Raw genomic sequence first — 27,434 nt, 5'->3', positions numbered from 1 at the left:
ATAATCAGGGTTATGGCAACTGAAGATAAGAACAATTATATCCAAAGTAGCACAGTTAGAATACGCTACAGATGAATATTTAAAATAGCAATTTAAAAACCAAAACATCAGTGATTTTAATCAATTTGAATTATTGTTTCAATATCAGAACATAGAATACAGTATAGAACACACAGCACATACTTTGATAACTACATGGCAGGTATATATAGATAGATAGATACAGAACATAGAATACAGTATAGAACACACAGCACATACTTTGATAACTACATGGCAGGTATATATAGATAGATAGATACAGAACATAGAACTTACATAGTATAGAACTCACAGCACAGGTATATAATTATATACATAGATTTAGAACATAGAACTTTCATAGTATGTAATTATGTTGCAATTCAAAGTATATCAAATAGACCTCATTTATGTCTTTTCAAGAAACTTCGTTACTCCTGGCCAATAAGAAATGACGTTATATTAGAATAGTCCATTAAAATGTGGTAATTCGGGATTTTTGTGCCTATAAAAAGGGAAATTAGAAAACTTTTTGCGAAAAAATCCCAAATTTTCATTTTCTAAAGATCTCTATCAAAATTAAAAATATTATAATACAAAAATATATATTAGAGGCATTTTTATTTAGGTTTTAAACAAACAAGGACGGGTAACATGCGATGCCTTAGGTAAGCTTTGTATTATTTCATTCTTCAAGAGTTCTAAAAATTAGTCTTCAATATATGTTACGATCGTATGAAGGACAGACAAACAAACGGACAGACAGACAGACAGACAGACGGACAGTTGTGAGGTTGATATATAAGTCGTAGCTTTATTGTTAAAGTTAGATTTACAAAGCTGTTCCCGTGATTTTACGCAACAACCCCATATTTTTAGCTATTTAAATTTTACAGGGATTGCTTAAACCTGCCGAGTACTTGACCATTAGAGGGCGGGGGAATTTATATTATTATACGTGTACATTTACTTCTTTTTTATTCAAATAGGAGCGTAGCGACTATGGTATACTTATTATTTTGAAAACCTTTTTTTGGTGTTTTTTTTTAAAATCCGACCGTCCATAACGGATAGCTGTAATCTTTGGTTTAGACATATTAGAGTTGTCCTATCGATTTCAAACTTGACATGTCCTACCGTTTAGAGCTTCGCTTTTATGTATGTTGTCATCCTTGTTTTATTTAAGATTAAGAGGGCCCGCAGGATTATTTTAAAAATGGTGGAAAAGCCCTACCAAATAAATTATAACATTACTAGGGGTGTAAATAAGAAAAATGTGGTCGTTTTAGGACGTATTAACTGAATATCAGCGCAATGAAAACAACTTTGAATTTTATCAACCTTGTTCACTTAAGAACTTTGACCTTAAGAATAAAGTTAAGATATTTTATGTAAATACATTTATATTTGAAATTAAATTGCAATTTTCTGATGATTTACTCGCAGTAGGAGACTTTTTATAAATACCGTCAAATTGGCATCTTGGGACGGTAAAATTATAACTAAATTTTTTTTCCGTAATTTTTTGCTTTATTAGTAGAGATTTTTCTGTTTTGACTATTAAGACGGTTATTTGGGAAATATGATAGGATTTGCTTTCCAAGGGATATAAACTTTACATGATTTTTTTGATAATTCAAAACATATATTTTGAAAACTTAAACTACAAATTTTACATTCTAACTTTCTCGATGTTTATTCTTCATTGGTTTCTGTTTCACCATAGACGTCCAAGGGGGGGGGTAATGGGGCGATTACCCCCCCCATTTAAAATTTACCCCACCCTGGGGGTGCCGTAGGCACCCCCAACCATTTAGGAGGGGGTATTTACCCCCCCAAACAATTTGGGGGGGGGTAAATACCCCCCCCAAAATAAAAAAATCCCTAATAAAAAAAAATTTTGCGCGCTTCGCGCGCATTTTTAATACTATATATTTAATAAAATTTAAATTACCCCCCCAAAAAATTTTACCCCGGGGGTAAATTTTGGGGGGGGTAAACTAAATTTACCCCTGCCAACAGATTTCAGGGGGGGTAATTACCCCCCCCAAGCAAATTTTACCCCCGGGGTAAAAATTTTGGGGGGGGTAAAAAAAATTTGTGGCGCGCTTCGCGCGCCATTTACCCCCCCAAAAACGAATTACCCCACCTTCAAAAATTTTTACCCCCCCCAAAATAAAAAGCTTGGACGCCCCTGTGTTTCACAACCGCTTTTCTGACTAAACTTATGACATTTATTTATGTATTAGTGCTATTATATGTTCAAAAAATACTGTTCTTTTTTTCTAAAAGAAACTATAACTATGCTGTATAATTTATGTAGATCTGTTCTTGAAGGCTAATTGATTTAAATAAAAAAATATCTTTCTTATCTTATATTATCAAATAATAACATTCACAGCTAAAGTAATCATTTCACATAGTACCATTTATAATAGGAATAGGTTTTAATCCGAAGGTTGTTTGTCTGTAGAACAATCTAAAACTTCTATAAACAAATGGGACATGGGATGCCTAATTTTAGAGTTGGCGAGCTCCCTAGTTAACTCTATTGTTTAAAGCACAGCAATATTCTGTAAATGATCTCTCTAGTTAACTCTGTTGTATAAATCACAGCAATATTCTGTAAATGATCTCTCTAGTTAACTCTGTTGTATAAAGCACAGCAATATTCCTTAAATGATTTCTCTAGTTAACTCTGTTGTATTAATCACAGCAATATTCTGTATATGATCTCTCTAGTTAACTCTGTTGTATAAATCACAGCAATATTCTGTAAATGATCTCTCTAGTTAACTCTGTTGTATAAATCAAAGCAATATTCTGTAAATAATCTCTCTAGTTAACTCTGTTGTATAAAGCACAGCAATATTCTGTAAATGATCTCTGTAGTTAACTCTGTTGTATAAAGCACAGCAATATTCTGTAAATGATATCTCTAGTTAACTCTGTTGTATAAAGCACAGCAATATTCTGTAAATGATATCTCTAGTTAACTCTGTTGTATAAAGCACAGCAATATTCTGTAAATGAGCTCTCTAGTTAACTCTATTGTATAAAGCACAGCAATATTCTGTAAATGATCTCACTAGTTAACTCTGTTGTATAACGCACAGCAATATTCTGTAAATGAGCTATTTAGTTAACTCTGTTGTATAAAGCACAGCAATATTCTGTAAATGGTCTCTCTAGTTAACTCTGTTGTATAAATCACAGCAATATTCTGTAAATGAGGTCTCTAGTTAACTCTGTTGTATAAAGCACAGCAATATTCTGTAAATGATCTCTCTAGTTAACTCTGTTGTATAAAGCATAGCAATATACTGTAAATGATCTCTGTAGTTAACTTTGTTGTATAAAGCACAGCAATATTCTGTAAATAATCTATCTAGTATAACTCTGTTGTATAAAGCACAGCAATATTCTGTAAATGATCTCTCTAGTTAACTCTGTTGTATAAAGCACAGCAATATTCTGTAAATGATCTCTCTAGTTAACTCTGTTGTATAAAGCACGGCAATATTCTGTAAATGATCTCTCTAGTTAACTCTGTTGTATAAAGCACAGCAATATTCTGTAAATTATCTCTCTTGTTAACTCTGTTGTATAAATCACAGCAATATTCTGTAAATGAGTTCTCTAGTTAACTCTGTTGTATAAAGCACAGCAATATTCTGTAAATGATCTCTCTAGTATAACTCTGATCTATAAAGCAGAGCAATATTCTGTAGATGATCTTTCTAGTTTAACTCTGTTGTATAAAGCACGGCAATATTCTGTAAATGATCTCTCTAGTTAACTCTCTTGTATAAAGTACAGCAATATTCTGTAAATGATCTCTCTAGTTAACTTTGTTGTATAAAGCACAGCAATATTCTGTAAATGATCTCTCTAGTTAACTCTGTTGTATGAAGCACAGCAATATTCTACACGGTGTTTAAAAAAAAACTGCGTTTTCCGGTTTTGAGAAACAACCAGAAGGAATATTCTATGTAAAAATGTCCATCGGATTTACTTAAGGTGTTTTTTAATATCTCTTAAAACAACAGCGCATTTTAGAGCCCAAAGAATTCGAAATGTGTGTGTGTTATTGTATTCTTAAAGAATTTTATGCTATCACGTTGAATTAAAATCCTTTTTTTACTTGAAAACAACATTATAACATAAACATCAAAATAATCTAATAATTACATTTTAAACTTAATTTAAAATGCCTTTTTTTAAATAAAAAATCAATATTCTTTTTGCTTGGATTTTAATTCTTAGTATTAAAATTGTTCATATTCGTTCCTCGCCCCTCCCCCCTTCATCTCTTAATCTCTTAATTTGATTATAAGAGATCATCTTATAAAACATGAGTAATTAATGAAAACGCACTTTTTCGGACAATTTCAAACCATGATAACTTGCTTATTTTTAAAGATATTGAAATGAAATAAAAAGTGACTTGTTTTATTTGTCAATGCACACAGTATTAATAGAGATTTTTTTTCTAAAAATGACTTTGTCATAGAGAAATAGAAAAAACTAAATTCTGAAGAACCTAAAAAGGTCTTTGCATGGAGCCAAAAAAGAAAATATGTAAAAAAATTCATATGGGGACATTGATTTAAGCTTTTACTACTTTGATATTGTACTTTTGAAACAATATGTTTCAAAATATACATGTTATTTCAATCTAATTGATATCTCATATTCAACATCAAGCATTTTTCCCCTACATGTACCAATCAGTACAGCCGCATTTTTAGAGATATCAAAAAACACCTTAAGTAAATCCGATGGACATTTTTACATAGAATATGGACCTATAATCCTTTTTTTCATATTCCTTCTGGTTGTTTCTCAAAACCGGAAAACGCAGTTTTTTTTGAAACACCGTGTATAAATGATCTCTCTAGTTAACTCTGTTGTATAAAGCACAGCAATATTCTGTAAATGATCTCTCTAGTTAACTTTGTTGTATAAAGCACAGCAATATTATGTAAATGATCTCTCTTGTTAACTCTGTTGTATGAAGCACAGCAATATTCTATAAATGATCTCTCTAGTTAACTCTGTTGTATAAAGCACAGCAATATTCTGTAAATGATCTCTCTAGTTAACTCTGTTGTATAAAGCACAGCAATATTTTGTAAATGATCTCTCTAGTTAACTCTGTTGTATAAAGCACAGCAATATTCTGTAAATGATCTCTCTAGTATAACTCTGTTGTATAAAGCACAGCAATATTCTGTAATGATCTCTCTAGTTAACTCTGTTGTATAAAGCACAGCAATATTCTGTAAATGATCTCTCTAGTTAACTCTGTTGTATAAAGCACAGCAATATTCTGTAAATGATCTCTCTAGTTAACTCTGTTGTATAAAGCACAGCAATATTCTGTAAATGATCTCTCTAGTTAACTCTATTGTATAAAGCACAGCAATATTCTGTAGATGATCTCCCTAGTATAACTCTGTTGTATAAAGCACAGCAATATTCTGTAAATGATCTCTCTAGTTAAATCTGTTGTATAAAGCACAGCAATATTCTGTAAATGATCTATCTAGTTAACTCTGTTGTATAAAGCACAGCAATATTCTGCAAATGGGAATCGTGAATCTTGATATAGCTGTACAATACATCAGGGATAAGACAATGGCCGATGAATTGATGTACTGTACATCCCCAATGATAATACACAAAATCACCACTTCTTTAGAATACAATTAGTTATTAAAACGTTTGAATACGCAACTTAATGAACCAGCCAATTAAATTTCAATAAAAGTCTCCAAAGTTGTTGAATCAACGAATAAAAAAATGTTATAACAAAACTTTGGGGACTTGCGTAATAAACAGCCCAATGTCCCCTCCATCCGTGATAATACATGCAGTATTCAATGATATAAAGGATAATAGGCAATAATAATTTTAGTTCTCGATTGAATAACCTAGAGGTTCCTAAGTATTGAATTAAAAGGTTGACTTCTCTTAACCTTATAAATGTTACTCATCTGACAAAATAACAGTCTTTAGTATGACGTAGTCTGGATATACTCATCAAGTCCCTTACAAGCCTAAGTGCTTCTTATGCCTTTATTTGAATAAAAGGTATATTGTTTACACCTTTTCCGTCAATTAAAAAACTTTTTTGTCCCTTTTATTGTTTCAATCCCAAGGGCTTTTCCAGTCGTGGCATTTCGTTTTTGGCCATTTTCAGCGGATTTTTTGAATTACCAGAAAATCACTTTATAGTTTTCATGTAACTTTTTTTGGAGTGAGAATACCATCTATTCTTGATTAAATTTGAGTAATGCATAAAGTTTGCTTCAATGACATTTATAGTATGCTAAATATGAGGATTAGAACCTTTTTTCTAAACCAAAATAACATCAGATTATCAGGATAGCATCAGCAGAAACGCTATAGTGATATATCAGTTTAAAGTTATTTGAGAATTAACTTTGTTATAATGCGAAAGTTATGTAATTGCATCTGCATTGTGCATTTCTAGAAAAAGAAAAATGCGGGAGGATCCTTAAAAGTGAAAATGGACCGTTTTTAACCCTACATTAGAATATCTTCTCAATTCAACTGCATTACGGTGTGTCTTTATACATTTCCACTATAGTTAGTCACTAGTTCCTAAGCTTCTTTGGGGAGGGGGGGGGGGGGATAGTAGAACCTCCAATTTACAAATGAAAAATTATAAGATTAATACCCGGGCTAACAAAACTCATATTAATATTACGAGATTTATTTTAGTATTCGTGTATACGATGTTGTGCATAATTTTTCAGTATGGCTGAGAACTAGTTATAATCCTATAGATATTAATCGGTTTCAAAGCCTACTGGAAAAGCCTTTCCCATTTGCTTTTTAGACTACAATACATATAATATTATTTAAGAGGTTAACTCACAAACAAAATTATTTAGGTATTCAGATGTTTGAGATATCATTATCAGGAAGACTGAAAACTCTAGTTGATGATCAGGATGTTCCAGACTGCACGCACAGGGGTAAGGTATCTTTATTGCACATTTGTCTTAAAGTCTTACAAGCGGTATTCCCCCATGCTCTTAACTTTAATGTCTTGCACCTTGCATAGGAGTCGTATGTGTCTTATTATGCCTTTGGGGAAGCTTTTTATAATGCCTATGACAAAAGACTTCGTACTGGCCTTACATTGGTCAATTAAAATGTATACTGGCCTGCCATTGATAATTTATTCTTTGTATCGGCCTATTATTTGTATTGTATGACATCATTTTTTTTATAGGCACTATAAAGAGCTTCGCCTTTGGGTCATAATAGCGAAATAAGTGAGTTTTAGAGTAGATGCTTATTGGTTAGCTGAGTCTCAGCAAAAGCAAAATTACATTTCCTTTTAGGAAGAACAGACAACAGTATTTTAGAGTAGCTTCGCTACTAAATATTAAAAGATTTCTAAATTATTTATAATTAAGGCAAATTAAAGTCATATTAATTATTAAATAGGTTAGTTTGTGACACTTTTTTGATTTATTTATGAAAATATTATACATGCACATACATATACGTCCAAGCTATTTTTTTGGGGTGGGTAAAAAATTTTAAGGGGGGGGTAATTCGTATTGCGGGGGGGGTAAAATGGCGCGGGAAGCGCGCCTATATTTTTTTTACCCCCCCCCCCCAAAAAAAAATTTTTACCTCGGGGGTAAAATTTGCTTGGAGGGGGGGTAATTACCCCCCCTAAAGTCTGTTGGGGGGGGGGGGTAAATTTAGTTTACCCCCCCCCAAAATTTATCCCCAGGGTAAAAATTTTGGGGGGGTAAAAAAAAATATCCCCCCTTGGACGTCTATGTGCACATAAATCTTTTTTTAAACTTATAATTGATTGATTGAAGAAAATTAAGGTCAAAATTTATTATTATGAAATTAGGAACAGTGGCGTGCGCAAGGTTTTGTTAGGGGGGGGGGAGGACATTTTCAGTTTTAAGGGGGATGTTAACGACCCCTTACACCACCTTTTTCCAAACGCCTAAGATTTCCGATGAGGTTCTCCACTTTAGGTTGATGGTTTTTGGTTGACAAACCCCAAACTGTCCCAGTTTTGAGCAAGACGAATCCTGTGAGTGTGACGTCATATAAAAAGGGAAAGAGAGAAGAAAATCTCTTCCCTTTTCTCCTATCTCTTTTGAAGAGATTTTCTTCCCCCCTTCCCTTTTTCTTTCCCGAAACGTATATGACGTAACTGGAATCGTCTTGCTCAAAACTAGGACAGTTTGGGGTTTTTCTTTTTGGTTATGTTAAATTTAATGTCTTGGGGATGGTTTTAGGCTATATATTAACTTTATCCTACCCATTCGAATACAGAACCACTAGATACCAGGGGTACAGCCGCTAGTCTTTTATCTATAATACAAAGTAGAACGATGTCTGTCTGTCCGTCTGTCCGTCTGACCGTCTGTCCGTCCGTCTGTCTGTCTGTCCCTTAAGATCTCGGTAACCACTGAACCGATCGGATTCTACTCTTCAGGGTATCTACCTATTGGTCCTGTGGTGGTTTTAAGCTATTTTCTCGGGGGGTGGGACACCCCCAACCCCCCCAAAAACCAAAAAATCCCCCCCCATTTTTTTTTTTTTTTTTTTTTTTTTTTTTGAAGGAGTTTCCATGGTCCTTTATGGTCTCTCGCAATAATTTTTTTTTATCACCTCTTGGGCAAAGCCCCTAGAGGCTAGGGGCGAAGCCGCTAGTATTACAATAATTCATAAAATTATTACACTTCAAGTTTCAAATGTCTAAAGTAGGATGTATGTTTGTCAGTATTAGTTATATTAGAATACTCTGAGATGCTATAGATACAGACAAAAGGAATAATATCCCATACATTTCGTATAATGAATAGCAAATAAAGATGTATATATATATATATATATACTAATTAATGAAGAAAATACAATCTACATACGTACAAATACTTTCATATATTGATTAATATTGCTAATAAAAGTATTTTTATTTCTTTTTTAAAGCGAAGCTTTTCTATAATTAGAGTCGGTCCGTCCATCCGGAATGGTTAGCTCTATTGAGACATGTTAGAATTGTCCTATTGATTTCAAACTTTGCATGATGATTCTTATAACAGATAGGTACGATTTAGAAAGCATACCAACATAGTGAAGCCTCTATATAATGGAGTCCTAAAAATGAAAGTATGCCATTAAACATTATCCTGCATTTACGCAGTTTTGCAACATATATACAAGTGTTAATGTTCTTTTGTCCCAACGTCTTAGAGCTTCGCTTTTATGGGTGTTGTCATCCTTGTTTAATATAAAACCAATACAAAACAATAAAGCTGAATATAAGCTATTTTTCGAGAAATTGGTTTCCCCTCAAGAACTATTTTAACTTTCAATGTATGAAACAAACAAACATATGGAGAAAAGCTTCGTTCTACAAATAAAATTACCGTATTTATTTATGACATTTAGAAGGTTCACACGTAAAAACTTAAAAACTGGATGAAACATCCATAGAAGCGAAGCTATGAAACGAAGGACAAACTAACATAAAAATGTCTCAACTAAATAAGCAGAATTGTAGATAAATTCGTTGCTTAAATACTTACATTTTTAGGAGATGAATCGGTAATAAAATTGCAGTTTTTGTCCTAGAAATCAGTATTATAAAAATCAGAAGATTTAAATAACATAATAAGTGTTAGTCACAAAAGTTAAAAATAAACATATTTTTGATGGACGTACGGACATTCTAGTAACGATAATACTGTTGCTCATCGTATCTTATTATTACTATGCCAAGTTTAAAATCGATAGAACAATTCCTACCTACATTCCTAAACTAACTAAAAAAGCTATCCTTTACGAACGGACCTACCCTAGTTAATGAAAAGCTTCGCTTGAAAAAAAAACCAACAAAAAACTAGAAATTTTTTTTATTGCATAAAAAGTGTTTGTGGTTTTGTCCGTTGAAATTAAGGCAAAAATTTTTAATTGTTTTTTGGAAATTAAGTAATTACAACAATGTTACATGTTCATTTTTTGAAGATCAGGAATAAAGGAGTTGAAAATGGTCTTAAAAAGCAGACATTTAAATTTTTTTTACTGAAATTAACTATTTAAGAAATGATGTAGTCACTTTTTTTTTTATAAGCAAGCGGTTTGGCTCCCAGAAGCCTCTAGGGACACTTTACATTTTTTCAACTGTCAATTTGAAATCTAAAAAGAAAGATTATTGTTTTTTATTTGGGGGGGGGGGGGGGGGATTTGAGAGGTTGAGATACCCTCTCCTAAAAAAAATAGTTCTTTCCTGGGTCTAAAAGAATCTTCACAGTAAAGGAGAACCATGTGGGCTCAGCGGTTAGCGAGATCCTTCAATATTTTTTATTATAGGTTAGCGAAATAGTGTACATTTTTTAATAGTTATTTTAAAAGATGTTTTCATTTATTTTTCTATCAAGAAAACTTAAGTTATTGAATACTATTATCACAGATAAACAATGAATTTCTACAATTTCCTTCCTTTTTATTTTCAAGAAAATTTCCAGTTGAATAATTTTTTAATGATGATATCTACACTTTGATTGTTTTATATTGGTTTTTATCATAATTAGAAAATACATGAAGAGGTTTTCAATAATCATAACAAGAACATGCATATAATAAAGTACCAGGATGTTTGTTTGTTTATCTGTTTGTACCGAAGGATTTCGCTAACCGCTTAACCGATCTGGTTCTCCTTAACCTTCTCAAATGTCCCGGGAAGGCTTATAGCTATTTTGGGAGAGGGCACCACCAGCCTCCCATGAGAAATCGCCCCTAGAAAAAAACATTCCACCCAAAAAAAGTAATTTTTTTTTTAAAAACTAAAATAATAAAATGGGTTGGGGAGTGGGCGGGATCGACCCAGAAAAAATCATAGGACCCTGTAGTAGGAATATCTAATTTTGGTAACAATATTAATGTAAATATATGTTGAAAATATAAAATGTCTTATGCATTTTTCTGTTCAGGTGATGAAATAATATTGCGGCATGATCTAACAAGATTTAGGGTTAAGCCTTTCAGGTAAGCTTCATAATATTTTGTAGCTTTAAGATTATACTAGTTGCTTTGCCCTTCTCTTCAGGGAGTCCTTAAAAAAAGGGGGAAGGGGGGAGTCGACCCATAACTTTCAATTGTAGTTTTAAAAAGAAAAAGTTCTATTTAAACAAAATATGTAGAGGTGATTTTGCATAGGAGGGTGGTTGTATCCTCCTCCAAAACCTTTCCAGGACCTTGTAAAGGAGAACCATATCGATTCAGTGGTTAGCAAGATCTTTTGGTGTACATACACAGATCCTGTTAATTTATTATAAGGATTCACTAGGTCAAAAAGCAAAATCATAAAAAATAATAAGGATAACAACATCCATTAATAGCGGGAGCACAATAGCACAATTATTTACAACGATTATGTATTTAATTTTTTGCGATTTTCATAGAAAATTCAAGGCTAATCTAAAAATTGACTTATCAGCTTATCTTATTATTATCCACTTAGATAGCAGAGCATCTCTATGGTTCATTTAGAGATTTTTTCTCGAATCGCCTAATTCCAATGAGAGAGTAAGAGAGTAGAGGGAGAGAGAGTGAGAAAGAGAAAGAGTGAGAGGAGTGAAAAAAAAATAAAGAGAGAGAAAGAGAGAGAGAAAAAGTGGTGCTTTGCTACTTATGGACACAAATGTTCTTGATTTTTATATAATTTTAAAGCATATGATTCTAATAAATTAATTTACAGATATTGTCTCATAAAACAAAGACACTATCTTGCACTTTTATGATTAGGAGCATAGCAAATCTTTCAATTGATCAGACTCTTTGGCTCTCTGTTTGTCTGTATTATTGTCTGTATGTTTGTCTGTCCGTCTGTCTGTCTGTTTGTTTGTCTATTTGGCTGTCTGTTTTTGCCTGTTGTCTATGGATCTATGTATCTTACTATGTATCTATGTATATAGATCCTACAAGCTATGTATCAGCCTACCAGAGAGCCACTATAATGATTGACAGTGTTGTGTATCTATCTATGTATCTGACTACGTATCTATGTATCTGACTATGTATCTATGTATCTGTCTATGTATCTATGTATCTGACTATGTATCTATGTATCTGACTATGAATCTATGTATCTATGTATATTTCTATGTACTTATGTATGTGACTATGTATCTATGTATCTGACTATGTATCTATGTACCTGACTATGTATCTATGTATATGACTATGTATCTATGTATCTAGATCCTACAAGCTATGTATCAACCTACCAGAGAGCAACTATAATGCTGGACAGTGTAGTGTATCTATCTATGTCTCTGACTATGTATTTATGTATCTGACTATGTATCTATGTATCTGACTATGTATCTATGTATCTGACTATGTATCTATGTATCTGACTATGAATCTATGTATCTATATATCTTTCTATGTTGTTATGTATGTGACTATGTATCTATGTATCTAGATCCTACAAGCTATGTATCAACCTACTAGAGAGCAACTATAATGCTGGACAGTGTTGTATATCTATCTATGTATCTGACTATGTATCTATGTATCTGATTATGTATCTATGTATCTAGATCCTACAAGCTATGTATCAGCCTACCAGAGAGCCACTATAATGCTGGCCAGTGTTGCCCTCCATTCTCTCTGGAAACCTTTATACCTTTCAATCCAAGGAATGGAATTTTGAAATAGTTAAAAGTTATTTCTAGAAAAAGTGATATATGCAGGAATCTAAAGGGATAAGACAATGGCCAATGGTGAAACACAAAATCAACCCTTAAGTTGTTAAGCCAACGAATAAGAAAACTTTTTAAAAAAACGTTGGGGACTTATAAACACTCCCTTCCTGGATAAGTAATAATTTAGATTTTTTATGAAAAATATAGAAATATATTTGCTGCCCTACCCATTTTTTATTTAGCATCAAATTTTCTAAAAATCCATGAAACCACAGAACTGCCTTATCTACATCTGGTACAACAAAGCTAAGCTCAACAACAACCACTACAACAGTGAGACCATGGACCTGGTCAACAACAAGAAGAACAACAGCAGAGAGAGCGTGGACATGGGCCACAGGAGATAAAGAAGTAGCCACCAAGAAGTCAGACCTTTGGGCAAAATTATCAACCACAGAGTCAAATTTAAAAAGGTAAAAATATAAATAAAACAATAGTGGCTTCTCCTCTAGTCTCAATGTATTATTTTTTTTGTGTGTAAAACCTCTCGAGGACCTAAAGAAAAAGGCAAAATTTTACAGATAAATGGAAAACGAACTTTGTCTAAGACCAGTCCAAGAAAAATATACCTTTCCTTTAAAGGGAGGGGATTTTTTTTCTAGGGGTGATTTCTCTTGAGATTTTGGAGATAACATTCGTCCAAATACCGAGATACTTCGCAACAGACCAAAAAAACATACTACTTTATATAATACTAGCGGCTACGCCCCTAGAGGCCTTTCGTGGCACTTTAAATGGTTTTTTATTCAAAATATGGCTATTTTGCGTTTGACGTTTATTTTTCGTTGAACTCTCTTTCTAAAATCGAGAAATTAAAAAAAAAATTAATTTCTCTTGGAGGGTGGTGTTACCCTCACCCAAAATAGTTATAAACCTTCCCGGGACATATGAGAATCTACCCTGTTAAGGAGAACCCGATCGGTTCAGCGGTTAGCGAAATCCTTCGGTACAAACACACAAACACACAGACATCCTGTATAAGGAAGTAAACGCATTTTCACTAAAAAATGTTGTCAAAATTTTAGCTTAATTTTAACAATAATTTGGTGAGACGATCATCAAGAAAAAATGAATTAATATTGCAATATTTTTTTCAGTACTCTTAGTGAGGCCACTGATAAGGATATTGATGAAGATTATGACTCCTCTGATTATGAGGATTACAGTGAAGAGAATATTGGTTACACACAGTATAGTAGCACCAGGAATATATCTCCTTCCACTCTTTAACAAAGCAACTTATGAAAAATGACGTCATACAAAACAAATGACCAATGATTGGCCAGTATACCATTGGTCAATTACAATGTATACTGGCCATCATTGGTCATTTTTATTAAATGACGTAATCTATAATTAAGGCACTATATGCTGCATCCTCTTAAACGGTGGATTAAGAATTTTTTGGGAGGGTACGGGTTCAAGCCTTAAACAACCTGTTGTTAATTTCATAAATGGAAATGCCAAGTACTTGGAGATAAAGGTAGTTCAATTAAAGTAAAACTCAAATAAATAGGATAATTGGATCACATAAAAATTTTTTTCAAATGGACGTGCAAACTTTCTGGTAACTACGCTGTCTGAATCGTACCTAAGTACTACAGGAATCAAGTTTTAAATCGATATGACAATTTTAACGTGCATAGATTAACGATAAAAGCTATTCGTTACGGATAGACGAACCGACCCTAATTATAGAAAAGCTTCGCTTTTATTAAATGGTTTGAAATTTAAATGTGTTCAAAAGGAGAATATTTTTGTAGTGATAACTTTGGCGCAGCCGCCAGTCTAGTGCCCGATGACTACTATGAATTCTATGATACAAGCTCCTACTACCGAGACCAACCTGCAACTGACAAAATAAACAGTGATAAACTTGATAATATAAGTGATTATGAAGACTCAAATGAACATAAGAAATCTTCCAAAGGTACCTCTGAGCACCGAACAAGGCATGGTAAAGAGGAGAGTTATGATAGAGAGAAGCATAAAGAGAGGCTTGCATCTGAGCTAGCCAGACTCATTCAAATTAACAATGAAATTAAAAAGGAGCAAGAATCAAAAGGTAAGATATTTTTACCTAAGAAAAATTTTAAATTTACTTTTTTTACATGCTATTTTCCTTAATTAATGTTGAAAAATGAAGCTGTTTATAGTTCCTTAAAATGACTAATGATAGGCCAATACACAGACTAATTTATCTCAATGGTAGGCCAGTATGACGTCATTTTTATAGGCACTATAAAAGCTTCCAAGAATGAAATTACACCACTCTGCGTTAAAATTGCCTTAAAAAATCAAAAATTAAAATTTATTTATAGATTTTTTTGCCAATTAAAAAAATCCAGGATATTTTTTACTTTAAATCTTGGAATGGTTTTATCTTTTCTCCCCTAGATGATAGGAGAGCAACTGCAATTGATTTTTATAATGACCAGACAATTAATTCTGTTATTATTTTACTGGCAGTTTAATGCTGTAACGTACAAAGTCTAATTATAGAAAAATTATACTTTCATACATCACAAAAAAATTATTAAGTCATAAAATAAAATTCTATTAGCTAATAAATGCAGATTATTTTAAATCTAATTGAGCAAAAATAAAATTGTTTATGGTTTTAAACCCAGCAGGTTTTTTATTAAAATAAAAAAAATTAGCTTCTAAATGAATGGATATAAAACTATTTGCAATTAAATACCTAATAACCAAGCCCATAACATTTAAAAACAAGGATGATACTATTAATAAAAGTAAAGTTTAACAAATAAGAAAAACCAGTATCAAATAATTAAAATCATAATCAGTTTAAAATCTAAACAAGTTTCTGGTTTTGATGTCGTTAAATATTGTTATTATGATCAAAATGAAAATGGAATATACTTGACAGTGGAAAATTGTCGTCAGTTTAAGTGGTTAACATCGACAACACTTATTCGTCAGTTCGTTCATCCAGTAGGAGTTGAGTAAAGGTGGTTGATGGTGGGGGGGGGGGGGGTAATTTTAGCCAGCTACAAGTTTAACTTTAATCTGGTGTAAGATCAAAGTAATGATAAATCCAGTAATATGTTAGACACGATATGGAGAAATTAATGAATATTAAAGAAAACTGATCGTTTTGAGTAGCTTTGCTATATTATCCAGTTAGCATAAATTTAATTTTGTAAGCTTGTAAAATCTTAACTTAAAATATTGAACATTTGTTTTGAACGTAAATTGATAAAAGGATTTAATTAGCATAAATTAACATTTTCCTTTTTTTAATGATTCATCACTAATGTCTTTGTTAATAATGGATTTAAAATACGTGGATATATTGACGTAGGTTGCCAATATTGTTCAGCTCGTTTATCCAATAGGAGTGGAGGGGATGGGGAGTGGGGACAAAACACCTAATTTAAAAATGCCTAACTAAAAATGCCTAACTAAAAACACCTAAGTTTAAAAATACCTAATGTTAAAAACACCTAATTTAAAAATACCTAATTCTAAACTATCTAAACGCCTAATTTAACAATGCCTAATTCTAAAATATCAAATTTTTTCACTAAAATACTTAAAATTTTGATAACATTAATCCAATTGGCTGATTGTTCTTGCTGAAGGATCTCGCTAGTCATTGAACCAATATGGTTTATCTTTACAAAAAAGCTTCCCGTAGGTCATGGGAAGGTTTATAACGCTTTTGGGGAGGTTACCAACACCTTTCAAAGAGAAACCGCCCTTTGAAAAAATCCCCCCCTTCCCCCGTTTTTTTTTATATTTCTTCAATCTTTCTTTATCAAACTAGAACTAAAATGGGGGATGGTCAACTATCACCCCCCAAGAAAGCGAAGCTACGGCTACTTAGGTTAGGGAAGAAACCAATAGAAATTAAAAATTCATTTTCTTTGTCCTTCAACCTTTGATTTTACTAATTAATTTATTTCTCATGTGAGGTGCCACAAACTAATCATAAAATTATATTTTTAAAAGCGAAGCTTTTCTATAATTAGGGTCGGTCGGTCCGTACGTCCGTCCAGTTTTCTATTTCAAACTATATTTTGTAATTTTGGAGGGGGGTTGTAACCCCCCCCCCCCCATCCGACTAATTGAATTCCCCTTCGCACTGCAATCGCCCCTAGAGGACTCTAGGGGGCGTAGCCGCTGGTTTAATATATTCAACAACAGTTTTAAGATATGCTTAAAATTAGGTTTTTTTAAATTAGATATTTTAAAACTAGGTATTTTTAAACTTAGGTATTTATAGCTAGGTATTTATAAAATTAGGCATTTTTAAAATTAGGTGTTTTGTCACATTAGACATTTTTAAAATTAGGTATTTTTAAGTTAGACATTTTTAAATTAGGTATTTATAAATTAGGTGTTTTGTCACATTAGACATTTATAAAATTAGGCATTTTTTAATTTAGGTATTTTTAAATTAGGTGTTTTTGTGGTATCCGCCGAGGAGAAATGGCAGACACCGGAGTTCAATTAGATTACGGCAGTGTGACAGACGTGGACACCTTACTATAGAGAAGCTACGCTTCTCTAGCTTTCACTAGATAATGATCAACATCTATTTTCAGTTGTCACTTTATTGAAGGGTTAAGAGATACTCAGTTATATACAACAAACAATAATTACATGGATAGGAATAAATAATCATAACATAAAAGCATAAATAATACATATACAATGGTCAGTTTGGGCAATAATGATTCCCCCATCCCTGGAAAGGGTGGGGGAGAATTAAGAATACAGTTAACCATAATAAACATGACAGATTCAAATCATTAATTCTAAGCGTAGGGAGGGGGTCACTAGACCCCTTCCCCAGGACTCGGGGGAGGGCCATTGACCCTCCACCGAACCCCAGATCAGGGGTGCCATAGACATGGCTCACGGTTGCCGAATACCACAACTCTCCCCTCGGAAGGCTGGGAGATGGTTTCCCTACCAGACTTCCGACAGTGGTTGAGGCCTTCGGCCCGCTCCTTAGGGCTAAAATATATACAAACGATAATGATTCAATGGAATCCTAGTGGTGAGTATCTTCTTAGGGTTGATGGGCTCCCAATGTGGGATAGAAGGCAGAGGCTGACTTGGGTTGGATCCGTTGGTCAGCGCCGGCAGGCATCAGGTTTGCTGGTGGCACAGTTGTTGCTGGAACGGTCAGCAGTGGGGCCTGCGGGTTGTTGTTGGCAGCGGCTGGGGCACTGGCTGCCAGATTGATTGTCTGAGCAGCGGCCTGTCCTCCTGAGGGGCCGCGGGGTCTGCCAGAGGGCGGTCCTGGCCTACCTGGGCGGTCATGCCCGCTGTCCGTTGATTTCATAGACACCATTTCCTCGGCTGCTTCCCTGCCGATGGGAATGGCATCCCAGTCCACTGAAAAGTCCCGGGACTTGGCATGGTTGAGCCTGGCTCTAGCCATCGCCTTCTTATACAAGGCTGGGTGGTACAGGAACACTTGTGATATCGCATTCAGGGCTGCCCGGACTCCTCCTTGTGCTGCTGCCAGAGAAATGATGGTTAGGTCCCCCAGCAGTTTGAGGATCAGCAACAGCAAGCACAGGATGGCGGCGCCATCTCCCCACTCGTGGATGGCTTGTCTAAATCCTGCCCAGACATCCAGGGCTGCCTCTCCTTCCTCCGCCAGTCGGTCAATGTTGTAGGACACTATCCCATGGTCTCCTGTGGCCGAACAGCTGCCTTGCTGAACGCAGGAGCCATAGGATAGGCCGGTCAGCATGGCACTCTTGTATGCTGGGAACGCCAGCAGTTGTTGCCAGTCGTTCAACTCAGCCTGCGAATACAAACCACCTGAACTGAAGTCGTCTAAGGGGTCTGTCAACAACTGCTTAGGCGTATCCAGCGGGGGTGGCCTCTTCTTGGGAGCAGGGGTTAACTCTATCCAGCCTTCCTCCGCGTGCACAGTCAGGGGGTAGGTGGAGGAACAGGGAATCTTGGTGGCGTGCTCACTGTATACCCGCGTCACAGCGTCTACAAAACCTGTGGGCTCCACTGGCACTTTGTCCCAACACTCCTTGTGTTCGCGGACAACATACTTGTGCCTTTGGCAGGTCAGCTGCAGCAGGATGTCTCCCCTCAGTACCGAGAACGTGCTCCCCTGGACACGCACCGGGTGGGCCGGATCTAGTTGCTGGAGCTTCCAGCAGTTGGCCGCTACTTCTTCTGCTGCAGTGCTTCTCATGCGTGTTTCCAGGGTAAATCCAATATAACCTGCATGGATCTGTGCTTGAAGGGGAACGTCAACATCCCTGGCCGACACTCGGGGCAGCGCAGCCGCGGCTGGGTCAGCTGCCACGAACAACGCTGGATGGTTGGTGGCATGGGCCTCGAAGTCGCAGTTCACAATTGAGGTGGGGTTGGTCATGTTGATGAAAAACTGGGCCTGATGGTCAACCAGATATGCATCCCTTACCAGGCTGGGCTGGAGGCTGCGGATCAGCCTCAGGGGGCAATCTCTTCCCAGGTGGTCCCACACGTAGGTTGCTTCCCCAGTGATACAGGACAGCTCAGAATGGGGACAATCGAGGGTCAGGTGGTCAGACTGGGACTCCACCCGTCCATCCTCCACCACATAGGTCTCCTCCTTGACCAGCAGCCGCCGCTCCTGGAGCACTAATTCATTGCGGTAGAGCTGGCCCTCAAAGTGGACGTCCTCCCCCTCGCAACCCACCCCCTCGGGGCTGTTGACGAGGGCGCCCACCATATCAATGGTGAAGAACAGGGGGTGGTTCAGCTGGAACGTCAGTGGTTGGGTCTTGCCTGGCAACGTGTATACTCGGTTCCTGGCCAGGTCTCGGCACGCTTCTGGGTCTATCTTGGTTGGCCTCATGAGGGTGGGGACCGAGGTCACCTTGAGGTGACCCCATACCCCACACCTGAATGTCCACTGGGACACGGTGAGCTGACAGCTGAACCCAGTGGTTTCCCTCACCTTGACTTGCTGCAGGACGTGGATGTCATGGCCCAGGGGCACCTCCTGGTGTAGGGGCTCCGTGTCACACATCTTTTCTTTATTGTAAGACGTGACATGGGTGGGGTTGGCACAGTCCCATCCCACCAGGACGTAGCTGGTTGTAGGCCACACGGCTGCCAGCAGGAGGCCCCACAGGACCATCCACCAATGGGAGAGGCTTCCAGGTAACCATCTTCCTCGTGCACGCGGCTGGGGATCTCCGGCTCTGGTCACGGCTGCTTCTTGGGGCTGGACACGGCTGGGCTGCTCCTGGCTAGACACAAATTTCCATTGAGCGTTATCTGTATGCGGCCGAGGCACCCCGATACCCTCCCCAATGACAGACTGGCAAGCGACTGGCACTTGCCTGGGTGTCGGCTCCCCTAGCCCTAAATGCTCCCTTCCCTGGTCCAAGGCATGCCCAGTGGCATGGGGCTGAAGTGCATATGGCACAGGCTCGCCCTTACTCAATGCCCTCCCCTGCCCCAGGAACTCAGGTGCATGTGGCACAGGCAAGTCCTTATTTTCCCAATTTTCAATCTCCCCAGCCTCAAGTGCAGGGGGCACAGGCAAGGCTGGGTGTTTACAAGGTTTTGGATTCAATACATTTAACAAATTCAACTTATCCTGATGGTGAGCCGCTGGGTTCCCTTGGCTGGTAGAGGGCTCTGGATGGCATGTAGCTGGACTCTCCCTGCAGGCTGGTGGCGCTGGCTGGCATGTAGCTGGGCTCTCCCTGCAGGCTGGTGGCGCTGGCTGGCTGGGGGTGACGGGTGTCACCCCTTCCTCTGGGACCGCTGGCTCGTTCCAGGACTCAGGTCTCTCGGTGGCGGCGACGGTTGTCGCCCCAGACATCAGGTTGGAGGCTGGCTCGTTCCAGGATCCAGGTATCTCGGTGGCAGCAACGGTTGTCGCTCCAGGCACAGGGTGGGAGGCGCTGGATAGCACCCCCCCATCATCCCAGGTGGCGACGCCGGGTGGCGTCCCATACATCGATGCAGAGGTGCTGGCTAGCACCTCCTGCCTCTCTCGTTCAGCGGCTGCCAGGGCCTCCCCATACACCGTCTCAGGAACGCTGGGCAGCGCCCCTCCACTCTTGCTGGGTAGGCTCAGTCGGGCAGGTTCCATCATGTTGAGGCTGAAAGGCTGGGGCCTCAGCACCTCTGGCTCGGCTATGTTGTTGGGCTGTACCAGCTCTGGCCCCAGATGGTTAAGACTGAAGCCTAGGCCAACCCGGTTGGGTTCAGCCGCGCCGCCCAGTACGTTGATCCTAGCGGGGACAGTTCCGAACTGCGGCATTCCATCGGCTCGGTCCGCAGCTCTGGGGGCGGCTGCTTGCGGTGGTGGTGCTGGGGGCGCGCTACCTTCCATATGGGCCACTCTGCTGGGCTTTCCCGGAGGGGCACCCTTGTCGGCGGTGCGCCTGCGGCTGGCTACCTGGGACCAGTCAGCTCTACAATCGGCCGCCGTGTGACCGTCATAGTGGCAACGCTCACACTTGGCAGAACGGTCACGGCGTGGCTGGGTGCGCCTCTCCTCTAGGCTAACTTCCACAGGCGTTGGACAGTCTCGAGCTCGGTGGCCTCTCCCCTGGCAGCGGTAGCAGCGGCCTGGAACCTTGTCATCTGGAGCTACCTTCCCCATCTGGTGGAGACCCGGAGCCAAGGAGCCAATCTCCATTGGCTCCGACTCGTCATATTGGGGCAACTGGATGCAGGCAGATCCAGTCAGCCCGTCGGTCGAGTCCACTAAGCACACGCCTTCCTTCAGCTGCTTAGTAACCATGGTCACGGTGAACATGGCCTTGCGAGTGTACTCAGGTACACTCGCAATTTCATGGTTCATCATGAGGCGTTTTACATTGGCGTTACGAATTCCACGATTTAATTCGTCCACCAACAATTCAAGATCCTCATGATTGTAGGCGTCCCTATACAAGGCGCACTTTGTTGATATGTACGCCTGTATAGGTTCTGTCGAGTGTTGCTTGTAATCCCTAAACGCTTGTTTAAGCGTTTGGGATTCAAAAGCAGGGCGAAATAGCAATTCACACTCGGTCTTGACCTGTTCGTAGGTCAAGGCTTGGCCTGCCTCGCCAAACAGATGGGACGCCATTTCCGCCGCTTGCCCTACCAATGACAGTAGTAGGGCGTTGCGGCGGTTGAGGGAATCATGAGGTGGCACGCGGTAAGCCGCCCATGACATCTCCAGTCGGCGGATATGTGCCGACCAGGACTGTTTGGGCGGCCCTCTAAACTCCGGCAGATTGCTCAGCATCAGCTTGCGGTACTCGGCTGGGGCCGGCTGAGGGTCATCCTGGAGCCATACTGGGGCTTGGTCACCTCCTGGGACTTGATGCTGGTCCATTGGGTCAACGGTGAAACGGCGGGCACAAAGTTATACAGTACTACAATGAATGGGTTGTCACTTGAGGCTTCCTAGCCTAACAGCCAACACTGTTTGTATCACTAGGTTGGGAGTTTTAATTGCAAATATATAACTTAGCTGTACTTATCAATAATTAGGTGTTGAGGTAGATAGATGTTGAGGGTCTGAACTGCTGTCAGGAACTGATTGGGTTTTCCCTTATCACACTAGAGCTAGGAGGAAAGAAACTTGCAATTCTTTATTTGCTAAAAATACCCCTGTTAAATGCTATGGAGTAGCTCCGCTCTGGTGTGAAAGTGTGTGTGTGTGTGTGCGTGGAATCTTCTGTCCTTGTAACGCGCGTTCGCGCCGTCAAATCCGCGCACACGGGGAAAACGCGCTCTCACCCCTCAGCTCGCTCTCTCATTGGTCCGCTTCGTCCGTTGAATTTATGATATTTTCCGCACTCTGTTGCGCTACCCGTGAATGGCGCTCTGTGTATCCGATCGCTAGCTCCACACTACAGACGGACTTAGTCTAGTGTGGGTAGGAAGGGGGGGAAGCGCGTGAGGGGACGGGGGTAACTCCGTCCGTTCCCACTGTGAGGGAGGGGGGTAACTGTGTGCTGGTGTAATGGGGCCTTTGCTTCTTAATCTTAGGCTTATCTGTTATATCACCCTGATTGTATTTGCCTTCAATGGAGAGGGGCCCCTCCCCTTCCCTTGGAATAAGGGGTGTATTGTTATTGTGCTGTGGGCTTGAGATTGTTTTGATTATATTACATCTAGCTTTATTTTTGTCCTTATCACAATTGCATAACAGATTTGTTGACCAACTCTGTTCTATTTTTAGCTGTTATCACAATACACAGTAATCCAAGCCTGTTCTATTCTTAGATTTATCACAACACAACAATTTGTTTGCCAAGCTTTGCTCATAAATCTATTGTTTGGCCATCACATTAGGGTGGTAATCCTTGCAAATGTGATATAATATCTGTTTTCTAGATGGGTGGCTGCGTTGTAGCTTCTCAGGATACTCGGGGTTGACGTAGTTTTTCTCTGTTCTGGTGCACTACACCCGTATGTTAGCTCGCAGCTTGCAGCTATGTGGCATGTTTCAGCCTATCGGCGGCAGGGAATGTCCCGTCCTGCTAGCGCCACTGGTTCGGATCCTGCTATTTCTTGCAGAAAAGTTGGCCTATTTTCAGCCGTCTACACGTATTTGGCTTGTTTCAGCCGGTCCGCAGGCCTGTTTCAGCCCTTTTGGCGCTCAATTCTCCATTAGATATCAGCGCTGCTCGCGGTTATTCGTCAGATTTCGCTGTTTCGCTTCCACAACTGCCGGATGCAGAGTTAAACTGTGCTGTCCAGGGTGGGTAATTCAGGTTGCTTGCGTCAGTTTTGCCAGATTCACTGCTGGGAGTACCTTAGCCTCAGATGCGCGTCTGCTCTACACTTGTGGTTCGCCGTAATCTCACACAGCTGTCACCAAAGTTGTGGTATCCGCCGAGGAGAAATGGCAGACACCGGAGTTCAATTAGATTACGGCAGTGTGACAGACGTGGACACCTTACTATAGAGAAGCTACGCTTCTCTAGCTTTCACTAGATAATGATCAACATCTATTTTCAGTTGTCACTTTATTGAAGGGTTAAGAGATACTCAGTTATATACAACAAACAATAATTACATGGATAGGAATAAATAATCATAACATAAAAGCATAAATAATACATATACAATGGTCAGTTTGGGCAATAATGATTCCCCCATCCCTGGAAAGGGTGGGGGAGAATTAAGAATACAGTTAACCATAATAAACATGACAGATTCAAATCATTAATTCTAAGCGTAGGGAGGGGGTCACTAGACCCCTTCCCCAGGACTCGGGGGAGGGCCATTGACCCTCCACCGAACCCCAGATCAGGGGTGCCATAGACATGGCTCACGGTTGCCGAATACCACATTTTGTCCCCACTCTGGGGATGGGTAGTTATTTTAGCTATCTGAGATTATAACTTCATTACAGTAAATGAAAATCTAGTGCAATATTAATCTTATTGTTGAGAAGTTTAGACAATAGACACTGTTCAAAGTTTTCCTTAAATATAAAACTTTTGGTACCGGTATTTGTCCCTTTATTCCATTATTATTTCTTGGATAATCTTTTATAAAAAGGGAATGCATTTTTTCAAATATTTTTTTAAAATGGTAATGTTGCAACTAACTTTTGTTAAAAATTAATAAAATCAGTGACATTTATTGTATCCAATTCATTAAACAAGAAAAATGTTGACCAAAGTATTATTTAATTATGATAATTGAATACTAAAGGAAAGAATATAAATAGAGAGAGAGAGAGGGAGAGAGAGAGAGAGAGAGAGAGAGAGAGAGAGAGAGAGAGAGAGAGAGAGAGAGAGAGAGAGAGAGAGAGACAGGGACAGAGAGAGACAGAGAGAGAGAGAGAGAGAGAGAGAGAGAGTGTGAGAGAGAGAGAGAGAGAGATAGAGAGAGATAGAGATAGATAGATAGATAGATAGATAGATAGATAGAGAGAGAGAGAGAGAAGAGAGAGAGAGAGAGAGAGAGAGAGAGAGAGAGAGAGAGAGAGAGAGAGAGAGAGAGAGAGAGAGAGAGAGACAGGGACAGAGAGAGAGAGAGAGAGAGAGAGAGAGAGAGAGAGAAATCGAAGAACAACATGTTTTAAATGGCCGTACGGACTTTTAAAACATATCTAAATTAACAGACGGACCTGCTTTAATAATGAAAATGCTTCGCTTAGAAAAAAAACGAGCTAGACTTCATTTAAAGATAGACATTACTTATAATAAAGAATTATTGAGTAGCTGCGCTCTTAACAGTTATGATTTAATTTGTTACTTACTGAAACAAGAAAAAAGAAAAGATGAAAAACACAAAGATGACAACTTTTACAAGTAGCGAGGCTTAAAAAAGCATAAAATTAAACTTTTTGTATGGACAGACAGACTGACGTACAACGATGGGGAAAATAACCAATGCTATGCACGTGAGCCGCGACATTGAATGCTTTGAAGAGAGGGGTGGCCATATTTGGGTCAGTTCTATTTCATTTCCCTGAGGCTTAAAAGCGGCTGACGCACAGCTGCCGAGCCCTGCAAAATAACAAAACAAATTTAAGAGCACTATAAAATGACGTGGTTTTAATATTATAAATTCAAAATCGAGTTAATTGCATTTTTCCGACAGACTGACAGACATCTTGTTTTAGAGTAACTTTGCTATCTTAAAGTTAAATGATGTAATTCTGAATAATATCATCTCACACTTTAAGCTTTTTAATTTTAAAAAAAATTAAAAAATAGAATAACATTTTATATTTAAATAAGAAATATGATAATTAGTCAAGTTTCTTATATTTAAAATTTAGATAACAGTATTTTGTAAATAGATAAAAGCTACCTAGAAGATTAGTTTGAAGCCGATTGTGATTATTTCATTGTGTAAAGAATGGATGTTACACTAGATTTTAATTTTCTCTAATAAAGTTAAACTCGCAGCGATACGGCCCATCCACAACACCCTTGGCAACATCCTCTACCCTCCTACTGGATGAACGAGCGGACCAATAATTGTTAGCAACCTAAATTGACGAATTTTTTTTCTGCCATATAATCGTATATTCTATATCCATTCTAATAAGCCTTTTGATTGCATGACCTTTTCTGGTAGTCCTTCTGTGCAAGTTACTTTGTTACGGAAGGAAAAAAGGATTTTCAGAGTCATGAGATGGTTTTAGGTTTACAAGACTCAGCTCTTTTAGTATATTTGGGTTTAATATTTAATAATCAATTTTTTATTTCAGGTAATCTGGCAGAAGCAAGCATCATGAAAAGAAGTCAGAAAAGCCTGCTGTCAATGACGTCATCAGCCACAAACAATTTAAAAATGTCGTCGTTTGTCAGCTTATTAGCTTTATTAACTTATTCACTAAATTTACTGTAATATTAAATATTTTTTTTTTGTAAATTTCATTGGAGTTAGAAAGTGCAAATTTTTCATAGCTTTTATGAGCGAAGATATTCTTTATGTCTTAAGATATATAAGTGGATTATAATCGTTTTAAAATAATATAACAGAAGAGTAGGGCTCGGCATTCGCCTGTAAGCCTTTGGAAAATCAACCTTTTACAATTTTAAGAATTAGCTGGAAATATGACCCAAATATGGCAATCCCATTTTTTGAAAAAAATAAACATTTAAACGGGTTGTAATTTGAGGCTTAGTCGCGGTTGACGCAGAAAAACCTTTTTATCTGATCTTTTGAAAAAAATACCACTTTGTAGAAAATCTTTCTAAGCAAATAGCACAACAAAAATTGTCCAACTTAAATCTGGCATTAATCTATAATACAAAGTAGAACGATGTCTGTCTGTCTGTCTGTCTAATTGTTTGTCTGTTTGTTTGTAGCGAAGGATCTCGCTAACCGCTGAACCGATCGGGTTCTCCTTTACAGGGTAGCTTCTCATAGTTCCCGGGAAGGTTTATAACTATTTTCTTGGGGGGTGGGACGGACACCCCTAACCCTCCCAAAAATGAAAAATAACCCCCCCAAAAAAAAAAATTTTCTTTTTAAAACTAAAAATAATATAGTGGGGTCGACTACACCCCCCCCCCCAAAAAAAAAAAAAAAAAATTCCCCCCCCCAAAAAAAATTTTTTTCTTTTTCTTTTTTATTTTAAATCTAAAATACGAAAATTGGTTTGATCAAACCTCTTGGGGCAAAGCCCCTAGAGGCTAGGGGCGAAGCCGCTAGTATTATTTAAAATACTAGATACTCTCTAACTATGGTATGTCCGTACGTTCGTTTGTACGTGAGTTAGGAAAATGTCATTCCAAAAGGGACACCGAAATGTGTCATGGATGACGACATATAAATACGTCTATTAATCATCTCTTTTATTTTCTCTAGGGGTTTCCTTTCCCACTTCTCCTCTTGTCCTTCCCATTTAGGAGTATTTTTATGACGTCACACAAGACACTTTCCGCTGTCCCATCCAAATATTTAAGTTTGTATTGCTGCGTTACTTATGGACACACTTATAATTATTTGTATATAATTAGATTTTATGTGAAGTAATTGGTGAAATTTCTCTAATCAAATTTAAGCATAACATATTTTAAATCATTTATTTATCATTTCTAAAACCGAGTAAAGGAAATAATGTGGTTGAGATAAAGTTTTTGTTGTTTGAAAATCAAAGAAAGCGATTAGTCCAATCAAAAGGATGGGTGTTCAAAAATATTTCTTTTT

The 27,434-nt window shown here is 37.9% G+C and overlaps 1 protein-coding gene across 1 annotated transcript; it reads left to right on the top strand.

Annotated features, from left to right (window-relative positions):
- Positions 1-204: 204 nt before the first annotated feature.
- Positions 205-26,776, top strand: LOC145326790 (uncharacterized). Its single transcript, XM_080170199.1, has 9 exons — positions 205-280; positions 650-689; positions 6,945-7,028; positions 11,028-11,082; positions 12,642-12,740; positions 13,022-13,219; positions 13,904-14,011; positions 14,570-14,871; positions 25,987-26,776. The coding sequence occupies exons 3-9, from the start codon at positions 6,953-6,955 to the stop codon at positions 26,124-26,126; spliced, it is 978 nt and encodes a 325-aa protein (XP_080026325.1). The 5' UTR covers positions 205-280; positions 650-689; positions 6,945-6,952; the 3' UTR covers positions 26,127-26,776.
- The last annotated feature ends 658 nt before the right edge of the window (positions 26,777-27,434 follow it).

The sequence above is a fragment of the Acartia tonsa genome, chromosome 8 (assembly GCF_053477335.1).
Source record: "Acartia tonsa isolate MP-2025a chromosome 8, ASM5347733v1, whole genome shotgun sequence".
NCBI lineage: Eukaryota > Metazoa > Arthropoda > Copepoda > Calanoida > Acartiidae > Acartia > Acartia tonsa.
The sequence above is the reverse complement of the archived record's forward strand: the minus strand, read 5'-3'. Positions and strand labels throughout refer to the sequence as shown.